General features: G+C 40.9%; 1 protein-coding gene across 1 annotated transcript; it reads right to left on the reverse strand.

Moving 5' to 3' along the window:
* Positions 1 to 382: 382 nt before the first annotated feature.
* On the reverse strand, positions 383 to 12,778 carry rnf122 (ring finger protein 122). Its single transcript, XM_083904404.1, has 6 exons — positions 12,493 to 12,778; positions 7,715 to 7,871; positions 2,333 to 2,378; positions 2,195 to 2,236; positions 1,997 to 2,079; positions 383 to 513 (listed from the first exon to the last, which is right to left on the reverse strand). Exons 1-6 carry the CDS (start codon positions 12,515 to 12,517, stop codon positions 399 to 401), a joined length of 468 nt encoding a protein of 155 aa, XP_083760530.1. The 5' UTR covers positions 12,518 to 12,778; the 3' UTR covers positions 383 to 398.
* Positions 12,779 to 13,223: the final 445 nt, after the last annotated feature.

Here is a 13,223-nt window from a genome sequence, read left to right on the forward strand (position 1 = left end):
ACTGCGTCTCCTCCACTTCACTGGTACCATTAACCTCTATCCAGGCCGCAGGAGAAGATGTGAAGGATTGGGACGAGAGAGAGAGAGAGAGAGGGGGGGGGGGAGCGTTGAAAGGAAAGTGATGGAGTGATGTGTGGGTGGCTGGAGATAATCTCTCAGACGCCACAAGGTGCTGTGTTGCCATCTCGGAGATGGTTGCTATGCAACAGCATCCTTTAGTCTTCCCATGGATGGTAACTAGGTTACCCAGAATATCATCATGTTGGTGTTTCGCTGTGTTTTTTTAATTTTTTAAAACCGCAAAACAATTTCCCCTTCCCCTTTGGTCGCTCATTACTTCCTTAAGCTGGTGGGGCTGGACTCCTTTGTCCCGCCCTGACCAGCGTGTGTGGAGGTCGTTACACCAGTTCATCCAGCAGTGTCCCTATGCTGTGGTGCTGCTCGGGAGGACCGGCTATGGGTTTGTTACACATTGGACAGACGCAGCGAACCTCCAACCACTTCACCAGACACCTGTGCAGAAGAACATGGACAGGGGGGGACGTTAAAAACGGATGCCTCAAGGCAATTAATTTAAAGCTGCAGTGCGTGACGTTTGGTGATTTCTTTTTGTTATAGTTGATGTTATTATTCTGCCTCTGTTTACTCTATGACAACCATATTTATATTTGACTTTATTTGTTGTCTTGATTTATTTATTTGGTGATATATTGTTGTCCTTAATCGATTACGCCAGGACAAATATTGATATTTTAATTAGACAGTTAAAGTGATGCCACTCCTTGAGGTGGGGCGCTGCTCAAATTAATGAGGGAGTTTTGAGGGAGCGGGATAATGTGGAAGAAAGCTACGTTAAGAGATGCTCCATCCATGTTCAATACATAGACATGATATGCACTTTGTTCTCCATGTTGTGAATAGAGAAATCCTGCACTTTTCACGGACATTTTGTTTTCTTCAGCTTTCGTGACGTATCGCTACATGACTGTCTCGCAATATATTTATTATCACAGAATCACTGTATCGTTATATTATGTGTTCGCCGGAGTTTGTTAGTTAGCAACATACCTCGAAAAGTCACAGACGGATTTGGATGAATGGATAAATGGATAAATTTTGGGCGTGATTTGTAGACTTCTGTCACTGGTTACAACACTCGCTGTCTGACCCAGGCGTGCCGGTAGGGTGCATTTTGTAGGCACTGAGCTGCCTTGGCGGAGGTCTGTGCTCTCCGAGTGCTTTTCTAGTTTATATGCTGCGTCCTTCATCTGAAAATGGGCTCTGTCAAGTAATACTATCAGACCTGACTGAGGTAGTGTTTGTGTATACAGCAGCTGTGCAGGGGAGAAAAAAAGCCTTTATCCCCTCAAACTACTGAATGTTCTTTTTAGCAGGAAAGTTTTGTGGGCACTGCTTGTGTTTTCAGTCAGAATCAGTCCATTGTTGATGGACAATTACGCACTTTGTTGTGAATCTTTCAAATATGATGTGGATCCCAGCTGTAATAACCACATGCATGTGTTTAAAGATATGCAAGTTCAGAGATCAAGTGAAGTGGACTGATTATTGATCTGCACTGAATTTTACAATATAATACAATAATATACTTTATGTGGGAATTATCCATTCTAGTCTCAGGTGTTGATCAGAGTCATGATTTAAGCATCTTCAGATTTCAAAGTGGGATCTTAAGTTTGGGAATGGCTGAACTAAGAAAAAGATCTGGCCCTTTAATCAGACTTCGACTAAATACACCCTTCCCTGACTCATTTCTCCACAGAATAAAACTTTATGACACTTTCAGTTAGTTCCAGATTTCATCTGGCAATATGTCTTGTAAAACATCAATCCATTTTTCCTCTACATCATCCTGCACTGCCAGGACGACTGGCTAACGAACATCGTCGAACATCAGACTTTTATCCATTTTAATTTCCATTCAGCCATTTACATGTGAAGACCAGGCAGGTGCAAACGTGGAAAGAAGAGCTCTCACCTCCTGTGGAAAGCATGTTGGCATGGCAACACTCCCAGCTCATCTTTCACTTTGAAGTCCTCCAAACACACGGCGCATGTCTGCTGCACGAATGAGAGAGAGAGAGAATGCATTCACTTGATGAAATCAAGACGGGTCATTATTGTTTGCTCTAAATAAAGACAGGTGTAGTGTTTAATACAGAAACCACGTTCTTACCCCGTGAAGATTCAACTTTTTTGGATCTCCTTTTAAAACTACCTGCAACAGAATAACAGAAGAACAATGTGTGTGTGTAAGAAAGTGTTTTGTTTAATTTGGACCAGGAATTGTGCTAAGTATTAATCCAAGACTCGCCTCTCTGTATCCAAACCGCTCACTCTGGGCTTGATGTCGTAGTTTGCTGTGGATGAATAAGAGAAAAACACTCATAAATAACTTTGCAGCTCAACCATATTTCATGGACTTGCTCAAATCTGTCACTGAAGTAAAAGTAGTGGGAGCACTTTTGTGTAAACAGCGGCAGTGCAGATGTGGGACAAGTATATCTATTTTTTAGGTATTTTGGTATTACTTTTCGTGGACACTTCTTTCTGCTTTTGGTTGAGGCATAGATCAGGGGTTTGCTACCTTTACTATGAAAAGAGTCATTTTTGTCCCCTTTTCGGCCAAATAAATATATTTATTTCCGGGTTATGGGGCCCATAGAGCATGCGCAGTAGTGTCACTAACATATAAAGATCTATAAAAGCCCGTGTCCATGTCTCGAGGTGTCCTGTGGACACTTTTACAGGCGTCTCTTTTACTATTGCGGACAATGGGAAAATTGCTTTTTGGGCTTTTGGGCTTTTATGGGATTTTCTGTTGCAGTACCCACAGTGGCCACCATGTAGAATTGTCTTCAAGGCAGAGGGGGCGATGCTCTGTCCAGTTCATATTATACATCCATGCTTGAGAGCCACAGGTTGCAGACCCCTGGCATGGGCCATAAAGATGATTGCCTAGGGCGCCATCTACTGGAGGGGAGTTGTACAACCACAAAGGCAAAACATTTTTTTTTCAGAATCCCAATCTCGTTTAGGGCTCTAAAATGCTCTGCTTTCAGGCATACTCCAACCTGCTTACATACACAAACAACAGCAAATCACTTCCTGTGTGCAGCGCAGTAATGTCACCAGGCAACACTAATCTATTCCACTGCTATACTGAGAAAAACACAGACTTAATCAGTATTGTTTGAGCTCATTTGATGATATTATATTTCAAAGTTCTCCTCTTTCCTCTCTTTGTCAATATGATGTTTTGTCTGGAATCTGCTGAACTTGTTTCTGTACATGTGACACCTACTGCACGTCTGTCCGTCCTGGGAGAAAGAGAGAGACAGACAGACGTCCCTCCTCTGTGGTTCTTCCTGAGGTTTGTCCCATTTTTCGGCTGTACAAGGGTTTTTCCCTCACAGACTGTAAAGCCCTTCGAGGCCAATTGTGTTCTGTGATAAATAAAATTGACTTGTCTATAGATTTAAATTAAAAAAATTCCTCACTTCTTCATTTTTTTTTTTGTTAGCAGAGATAAGAAACTGTGTTTAACAGCATTGTGAAACCAAAGTGTGGTAATTACAGGTTTTCTAACAGATGTAGTTGTCGACAAGTCTGTGTACAAATACATGTTGTTCTGGGTGGCGCGCGCACACATTGTTCACACACCAAATCATGAAAGTGCATGTGCACACACACACGCTCATGCTCACATGCACACACAAAGGCAGATAATGAGTAGGTTGCCTCTTTGAATCCGCACACCACCCCAAAAGGCAACAATGGAGAGGAGATCTTTATCACTTGACGAGCTGTTTCTGCTCAAGCAGTTATTTTTGGCCTCCTGTTTTGATGTGACTAAACATAGACAGAAAGATCTGTCATTCTTTGTGAATTGAGCCTGAATCTATATGAGGTGAGAGCGTCTGAGAAGAAAGGAGAATATATATTTATTTCTTTTGCAATCTGAAGTCTGAATAGAAAAAAACCCCAAACATACACATGGATGTAAATAAATCAGTGGGTCAGTGCTTAAAGTAAGAGATTGGCATTTGAATGTTGTTTTTTTTGTCTCTCGGTTTATTGTTTACACTGATTGCTGCTAACAATCTTCCGCGTGGAACAATGTGAGGATACACGTTTAACATGTGCTGAAGAATGATGTGAGGTGGGTGAAAGGGGGATGGGGGCTATTGCGCCCAGTCTGCAAGAAAATAAAATCCCCATATAGAACAGTGTTATTGTGTGGATCCCACAGGTGCTCAGTATATCACACAATAATAAATCAGTCAGTTAGAAAGACCACTTTCCTGTAACTACCTCAGCCACACTAATGCTTTTCCTCTTGTACATGTATTCTTCACAAAAACTATTGTGTGTCTACACAATAGTATAGTATATATGTGTATATACGTATACATACGTATATGTGTATATACTGTATGTATATGTATGTATACGTATATGTGTATATATGTATATTATATATATATATAAATATGTGTATATATACATATATGTGTATATATATATGTATATATAAATATGTATATATATATGTATATATATATATATATGTATATATATATACATATATATATATATATGTATATATATATGTATATATATATACATATATATATATGATCAAGTTCCCACTTCCTACCTCTGCTCTCGTCTTGTGACTGCTGTTACGGCAGGTTAATTTAAGATGTGATATCTTTGGCACCCATGTACTGTACGTTATATACACATCCACTTTTCCAGAATTAGATAATAATTCCTGCATAAAATGACAGGCGAAACCTTTACAGACACACTTTTACATCCATCTTCTACCGCTTCATCCTCCACAGGAGAGTCGTGGGGGGCCTCAGCTGACATGGGGCTAAAGGCGGGGTACACCCTGGACAGATGGCCAGTCCATCACAGGGACACATTATAGAGACAAACAACCATCCTCTCTCACACTCACACCTACGGTCAATTTAGAGTGTCCAATTTGCCCAGAAAGTTGCCCCCCCCCATAATATAGAAACCACAAACCCCTCTCAGAGTTAGACAGTCTGACCGAGAGGCATAATAGGAAACCTGCTCCCAGCAGAATGGCATGTATCACTCAGTATGCATCCGATGAATCACCTGCTCTATAAATTAATTCAGAATCTCACTCCCACCCGGCAAACCTTCAGCATGTTAATGTGGCCGAAAGGAAGTGACTCACTGTTTATGATTCACAGGCTTTAATGCTTTAAATGAAAGCAAGACGGATCCAAGATTTTCTGATGGAGCTTATGGTCAATTAAATTGGCGAGCTCAGGACAAACAGAACACGTGTAATAAGATAAACAAATCTGACTTTAATACTGCTGGGGACTTCAAATCAAAAATAAATACAGTGGTGCGTTCTGTTTTTTTATTAGGGCCTGAACATTCACACAGTGGTGCTGGAAATTATCATATTTTTGAGGCACTAAACATTCGTGAAAATGGACAAAAATTGCAATCAGAACTGGCGAAAAAGTTCATAAAATCAGGGAAATGCGTGAAAGTGGTGCAAAATGGCTCAGTAGTGCCCCCATAGGGAGAAACCTGCTAGGACAAAGCCGAAACTAAGATGCACTAAATTTCACAAAACTTGATGGAAACCAAGTGCCACAGCCCAAGACAAATATGACCTCAACTCAACAGGAAGTCGGTCAGTTTATATTATTTGGTGTTTATATTGGCGATTTGTTTCAATTTGAGCCAGTTTATACGAGACATATCAAAGATGAAAATTTACCAAAAGGTCTTGCAGATGCAAAAAGGTGTGGCCATGGCAACCACTAGGATTTTGACCATTCACCACGATACACATAGTCTCCTGTAACTTCTCCATGCATTGACCGATCAGCTCAAAACTTCATACATGACACGAGAGGCCGAACTTGAACACGTCTACGAACATGAACTTGACCCAACAGGAAGTCAGCATCTGTTAGAAGTCATTTTTAATTTAGCTGCCTTTTTGCCAGGAAACAGGAAGTGGTGTGTAACTTTGCCGTACATTGACCAATCTGCTCGAAACCTCGCACATGAGATAAGAGACCGTGCCAGAAAACATTCGCACATAAAAACCGAGTCAATGGCATAGCGCCACCTGCTGGCAGGGCGGCCATATGTTTATAAATAGAATACAGAAAAGTGAGAGCAAATTTTCCTTTGGTCTTATAATCAATCTCACGGGGTCATATATTTATTGTCTGTTATTCAGTTAAATTCATAGGTGCCACGCTTTCAACGAAGGAAACGTATGGTTGCCAAATTCCTGACATATCCTCGAATGATATATCTAATAGTTTTGCATAAACTGGAGTTTGAGAAGCTTTCCATTTAGAAAGAATAAGCCTTCTAGCCAACAAAGAACAGAATGCAATCACGTTTATATTGCACGTACTAAGTGAAACATCTACTGGGGTTACTCCAAAGAATGAAATTAAAGGGGATGGGTGTACTGATTTTCCATACATTTTAGAGAAGGCCTCAAAAATGGATTGTCAAAATCTATACAGTTTTGGACATGTCCACCTGGCTTGACTTTTGTCCTTCTGGCACTAATTACAGCGTAATAAACAAAAACTTGCGTCAAATGGAGTTACAGATGTTCAACTTCAACCAATTTTTTTTTATTCTTGTATTTTCAATCTTGCTAAGATTCAGTTAAAAATGAGGCTGTACATGTCTCTGGGCAACACATAATTATTTTAAATTGTTTGACAGTTTGATGACAGGCAATTTTAAAAGTAATTCAGGTTTTCTGGAAGAAAATAGCTGTCAGGTTATTTTCAGGGAGAGCTGAGGTTACAAAATACAAGTCCCTCTGCAGGTGATGATGTTTTCCAATGAGGTTTTATACAGTATCAATGTTCTCTGTGATGATTTTCTGATCTCCCACCGTTTGCTATTCAGGCCCTGTTTGTTCCGAGCAGAGTTTCTCTGTGGTTTTCCTCACTGCTGTCCTCCCACATTGTGACAGACAGAGCGTTTCCTGTTGCCTCATATCCTGTCCTTTAGACACAATCGTCCCCTAAGCTCATCAGGGAGTTCACACTCGGCAGCGAAGAGAGGTCACCCTGTTCTTTCTTTTTTTTTATTTCTATTTTTTCTAAATCTCCTTCCCTGCCAGTGTTTCCCTCATGTGGAGGGTCATAATTACATCAATCAGTTTGTCAGTCCACTAGTCGGGTCCCCACAAGATGAATTGTATTTAATTTCCATGCAAATAAGCGAATGTCTAAAGCTGTAGTGCGTAACTTTTAAATATAAACCAATGTCCGATTCAAACCATTGTCAAATTAGTGAACACACATCTGATTAAGCCTATCAGCTCCACACCACGCAGTGTTGTGTTTATGTGTGTTACAGAAACTGTAAACAATATGTGTAATTTATTATGGCCTGAAATTAAGAACAGTTAAATTATAAAATGATTGAGCCGTTCCTCTTCCACAGAGTGTGTGTGACCTCAGTCTGACCTGTCTGCATGGCGTACTAGATGAGACAGATGGACCTTGCATGTGTTATATAGATGAGCAAGACAAAAGTTGCTCATCACATTGACAATAATTGCACCTCGCAATCTTGTTCCAAGAACGTTCTCCTTCGTTTGAGTTTTCCTTTCCTGTTTTGAATCACACATTTTAGTTTTTCTGCCTCTCACCTGATAAAGTAACAGCAGAAGATGAGGCTCAGGATGAAGACAAAGATGCCCGTCCCAAAGATGACCATGTAGATGTTGAGAGGAAGGTCCTGGAAAGTGATGGGCGGCATGGTGCACGATTTGTTGGCATAAACCAGTCCCAGACCACATAAGCACCCTAAAAAAAAACACAAAGACAAAAGGAGAAACTTTAAAAGCCACATTTACAGAATAAAATGCAAGTGCATACACTTGTTTGTCGTACTCAAATGTTTCCAAGCTTTAAAGATACGCACAGACACACAAGGTTGAGATTACGAGGTAAAGAAAGGCAGACTCTGCACTAAACTGGGATGGAAATTAGTCCTTTTCAATCATGTTCATATAAAACACTGTGTTCATACCGTATCCAAGCAACATGGCTGCATCTTTCAACGTGGCAGAGCCACACGTCTTTGTCTGATAAAAGGTCAGTGAATTTTAAATGCCCTCAAGTGGACACACAAGAAAGCGGCACTTAGATAAACACATTACATGTGTTTCCTTCAGCCTCCTTCGTTTTCCTGAACTATACTTAACCTGGATCATTTTTTAAATGTTTTGCAGTATAGTGCAGTTTAAAAGAGTTAATATTGGTTTTATTGTGTTTGTTCTTCATCGTGAACTCCATAAAATTCTACCAAGAAATATTGCAGCCAAATAACTCAGCAAAAGAATGAAGTGAGGAATAAAACTAATTAAATTTGTGTCCTCTCTAACAAGAGATACGGGAGGTGATTGTGTTTTGTGTGTGTGTTTAGTGAGGAGTGAGTATCTGTGAGTGAGAGATCAGGGTCACACTAACCCAGAGAGTGATCATGAATAACGTAGGACTCGCGTTCGTCTGCTGTTACAAACCTCTCAGAAGGCTGAGGACCACAGAGGAAACCTAGAGTCTGTAGGTTTTCATTTTAATTAAACACCACAGTTATACATGATTCACTCATGCAACCAATCTTCCTGCTGAAGCAGAATACAACGTTATTGTAGTGCACAGTAAAACACACTTGCTGTCCACTTTATTAGGGACGCCCATTTAACTGCTACATTTATTTAATCAGCCAATGACATGGCAGCAATTAAATGCATTAAGGCACACACACACGGACACGACAGCCTGCTGATGTCCAAACCAAGCATCGGAATCTGACACAACCATCTCTGGTGTTTACAGAGAAAAGTCCAAAAAAATAAAAGGAGAAAATGTCCAGTCTGTGACAGTAATCTGGGTAAAAATGACTTGTTGACACCAGAGTTGTGAAAGGAGAATGACGAGATTGGTTCAAAATCATACAAACACTTACTCAAATGACCACTAATCACAATCAAGATATGCAAAAGACCACCTCTGAAAGCACAACACACTGCATCTTGAATGTGCCACTGTCCTGTGTACCCAAGAGAGTGGCGGGTCAAAGTACTGTAAATAGATAAAATATGGACAACCTTATAACTTGATACAATTGCTGTATATCTGCTCCTGGTCTCTCTCTTCTATCTCTACCTCACTTTTCTGCCCCCCACCTCTCCTCTGCCTCCATTTCTTCTTTCACCCCAACCAGTCGAGGCAGACGGCCGCAAAGCTTTGAGTCTGGTTCTGTCAGAGATTTTCTTCCTGTTGAATGGGAGTTTTTTTTTCTCTCTCCACTGATGCCTAGTGCTTTGCTCGTTGTGTGAACTGTTTGTCAAGGTTTCTCTACTCTATACTCTATAATGTTGTATAAGTACAGTGCCTTGATAAAAGGCAATGTTGTGAGGTCGGCGCTATACAAATACAATTGAATAGATTTGAATTGAAAAATGAAGAGCGAGGCAGATGCAAATGCATCAGGTGGCTGTGGGAGGATGTATGGATCGGTACATGGATTAACAGATGGATGGATGCACAACAAGAAGCATTAACATCTGATAAATAGAGGTGTGTCATGTGAAGGCAATATTATGATCTGGTATTGGAGTCAGTGGGTCACATAACATGGAAGCTAAATATTGGTATTTTAAAATAATAATTTAAGTAATATAAATATTAAAACCTCTAAAATAATAAGAATTATAAACATGGGAGTTGAGGTGGATGGATGGATGGATGATAGAGACCTTTCCTGATTCCATTTTTATGGTGATGAGTATTGGTTTGTTGGGGCAGGTTTCTTTTTTTTCTTTTTTTGCAAAGTAACACATTGATTTTTGTTCTTGACATTCTTTTCTGGCTCTCAGTGGAAATTGCAGCATGGGGAGGATCAATACTTCCCGCTTCTCTTAGTTCCATTCTCTGCGAACAAACAGCAATGTTCTATTAATCAGGGCTCTTCATTTATGGTTACGTGTTCCAGTTCTGCCGTTAAATAACTTCGCTTCAGCAAGACGGGGGATTGTTATCAGAGACGGCGGCGGCAGCAGTTTGCCGAACCTCCATCAACACCACGATCATGATAACACAAACTGACAGGTCGAGCTGTAGCAATGATTTTTTTTTACTGGCACAGAGTGTCATTATTCTTGTGCAAATCTCCCTAAATAAGACATGGACAGGGCCTATATTGTGTTTTCCTTTTCCTCATACAATCAAAACACTAATACATGCAGCATGTGCAGTTGCATGACATTATATCCTTTATGTTCCCTGAACATCACTGAGAGAACAACCTCAGTGTGCACAATTGCAATTGGACAAAAGCAGATGTTACAATGAAAACAAATAACCGTATTTGTGCTCGTTCATATATTATCGTCTGAGAAGCTGCTTCTATCAAGGTGATTGGTGTTCATCAGCATCACCATATTGTTTCATGACTGTATGCACGGTAGCCATTCTCTCTCCTCCACCTTTGTATGCATGGGCAGCAGACAGCTATACTGTGCTTTGGGTGGAGCCCACGCTGACCTATATATCGGCACGCTCAGGAGGCGCCCCGTTGCCATGGCACCACGAGTTGCAGATGCAGAAGAAAGGGCATGAAAGCCAGCAACTGTAAGTTCTTATTGTGAGGACGCCGAGAATGAGAAACGCTCATACCGAATCTCGACGGTGACAAGAAAACCCCCCTCACCTCTGTGATTTGAGCTGTGAAATACCTCGAATATGGCAGCTTCCCCACGACATCTCCTCTGAGACGCCTGGTGGGTTTTTTTTGTCCTATATACGCGCCGCGCTCACACAAAGCTGCCTCCTCCTCGTCTTTCGCTGCTGACGCTTCCACTAAAGACAGAACTTCCCATTAAATATTCAGCAGTTCACATGAGGGGAGGAAACACTTGGAGGCTGCCAGCATGGCATGGCCGCTGCTGGTTTTTTCAGGCAGAAGGAATCTTCATGAAGCCCCAAAAAAAGAATTGCATACATGATGATGTTCATGCATGTGAATGACACAGAGAGCAGACACTGTGGCTGCCTGATACTGCTTTATCTTTACCACAGAATTACACAGTGTTCTCTGTGTGTGTGTGTATGTGTGTATTCCATTTCCCCCAATGAATAGCAGGGGAGTTGAGCAGCACAAAGGGAGTAATTGTTCTTGTCCTAACACCACAAACAGTCCACCGAGGAGGCTGCTGTGGCTGTTGCACTCAAACACAGGAGAGGGGGGAAAAACACCCCAAATCCATCACCATCACCACCACCATCACCATCATCATCATCATCATGAGGACTCACACCATCACAATGAACCACTGACGCACCACCGGGTCCATCGCGATGAAAGCAGTCCCTTTGTTTTAAACGCGACAGATGCACCACCACACTCCGGGAGAGAGAGATTTTGAAGATAACCGTGCAAGGTCAAGAAAGAAGAGTGACAGTGAGAGACTTAAGAAGAGAGAGGGTCAGTCGATGTAAATAAGATTAACAGAGTGTCAAATGTCACGGCGAGCACAATCACTGGCCTTGTGCGGCTCTTCACTGGAACATGGACATAAAGGGTTCTATTAATTAAGCAGTTAAGTGTCTTATTGCACAAATAAACGCACACACACTTGGATTATCTATATAGTAGGTCTGCAACAATCAAGCAGTTAATTGGTTACTATTTTGATCATCTATGAAATAAGCAAGTTTTAGCAAGTTTTTATGTGTAATAGAACTCTATGAATGTAGTTTCTGTCCTCATCTTTTACTGTAAACTGGACAAACACAAACTTGGGTTATTTTGAGGAAGCATGTCTACATTTTACACCATCTTCTACAGTTTATGGATGAATCAGTATGTAACATATATGTACATTATTATATATTTATTTATTTATTTAAGGAATAATAATAAACTTGAATGTACATGCCAGGTTATAGGCTGAGGCTAATTTCCACCTGTAGTCCCTGTAGCAGAGTAAAATTGTTGATACCACACTATGGATTAATCTTCAATTCATGATATTGTGTTTCCATAAAATGTCCTCATGTCTGCTATATTATTATTATAATATATAAAACATACACATATCACAATAATAATAATAACACAGATTAGTTTCCCCCAGATTCCTGTCATAAATTAATCAAATCTTCATATATCATTATAAAAAAAACAAAATAAAGTACCTTAACCTCCTACACGAGTCTTTATGGTGGACATAAAAACCATTCAGCTCTCTTCTTGCCTCTATAATAACAGGCTGCATGTTTCAGCACAGAGGCCTGAGTCTAACACACACACACACACACACACACACACACACACACACACACACACACACACACACACATACGCGCGTTATTAAACAACAACACAATAAATGCAATAATAAATACAATGGCTGCTCACCGTTACACCACTGAAACGGGTGCATCAATGCACCAGAGGGGAGTCTTCACCGCCGGGATCCGATCCGTGTTTACCAACAACAACAAACGGCAGCAGCAGCAGGAGTGTGTGCAGACGGACCAGCGTAATAAAGTAGAGCCAGTGTGTCAGCAGCGGACAATGGCATCGGGAAATATAAATATATATATATAATATGTGCGGTCGAAAAAAAGACGATTTTTTTTTTCTTAAAAAGGCGAAATGTTCATGTCGGCAGCAGCAGCAGAATGAAAGGCTGTTGATGTGGATTTCCTCCCCACGCTGCTTCTCCTCCTCGTCCTCGCAGCTTTGACTCTGTTATTATTAATAGACTGCATGGAACTCTGACCCAGCAGCAGCATCTGTGTGTGCGTGTGTGTGTGTGTGTGTGTGAGGGAGGAAGAGAGAGGGGGTGGGGGTGCAGGGACTGGAGCTCTCTCTCTCCCCACAGACGTTAGTGACGTGAATCCACGTGTGCGTGTGTGTGCGTGTGTGTGTGCGTGTGTGTGATGTGACAGACTGCGTGTGTTTTCTCAAAGCTATAATCCTCATCAGTGGCGAGTACAGACATTATAGGGACAGGGGCTCAAGTGAAAAAATAAATAAAAAAGAACACCTATGGAATCAGATTTGTGTCGATATTTTTTCAAAACAACACTTTACAGGAAGCAATCGACACTTTATGAATTGCAAAAAAACAAAATAAACCATAA

This window comes from Microchirus variegatus, assembly GCF_963457635.1.
Source record: "Microchirus variegatus genome assembly, chromosome: 18".
NCBI classification, from domain to species: domain Eukaryota; kingdom Metazoa; phylum Chordata; class Actinopteri; order Pleuronectiformes; family Soleidae; genus Microchirus; species Microchirus variegatus.

Bases quoted from the DNA above. Each gene is read 5' to 3' on its own strand.
- rnf122 (XM_083904404.1), bottom strand. From the start codon at position 12,517: ATGCACCCGTTTCAGTGGTGTAACG. The intron at 7,872-12,492 runs GTGAGCAGCCAT...GTTTTTTTTTAG, and splicing joins CCCGTTTCAGTGGTGTAACG to GGTGCTTATGTGGTCTGGGA. The intron at 2,379-7,714 runs GTGAGAGGCAGA...ATTCATCCACAG, and splicing joins TTCTGCTGTTACTTTATCAG to CAAACTACGACATCAAGCCC.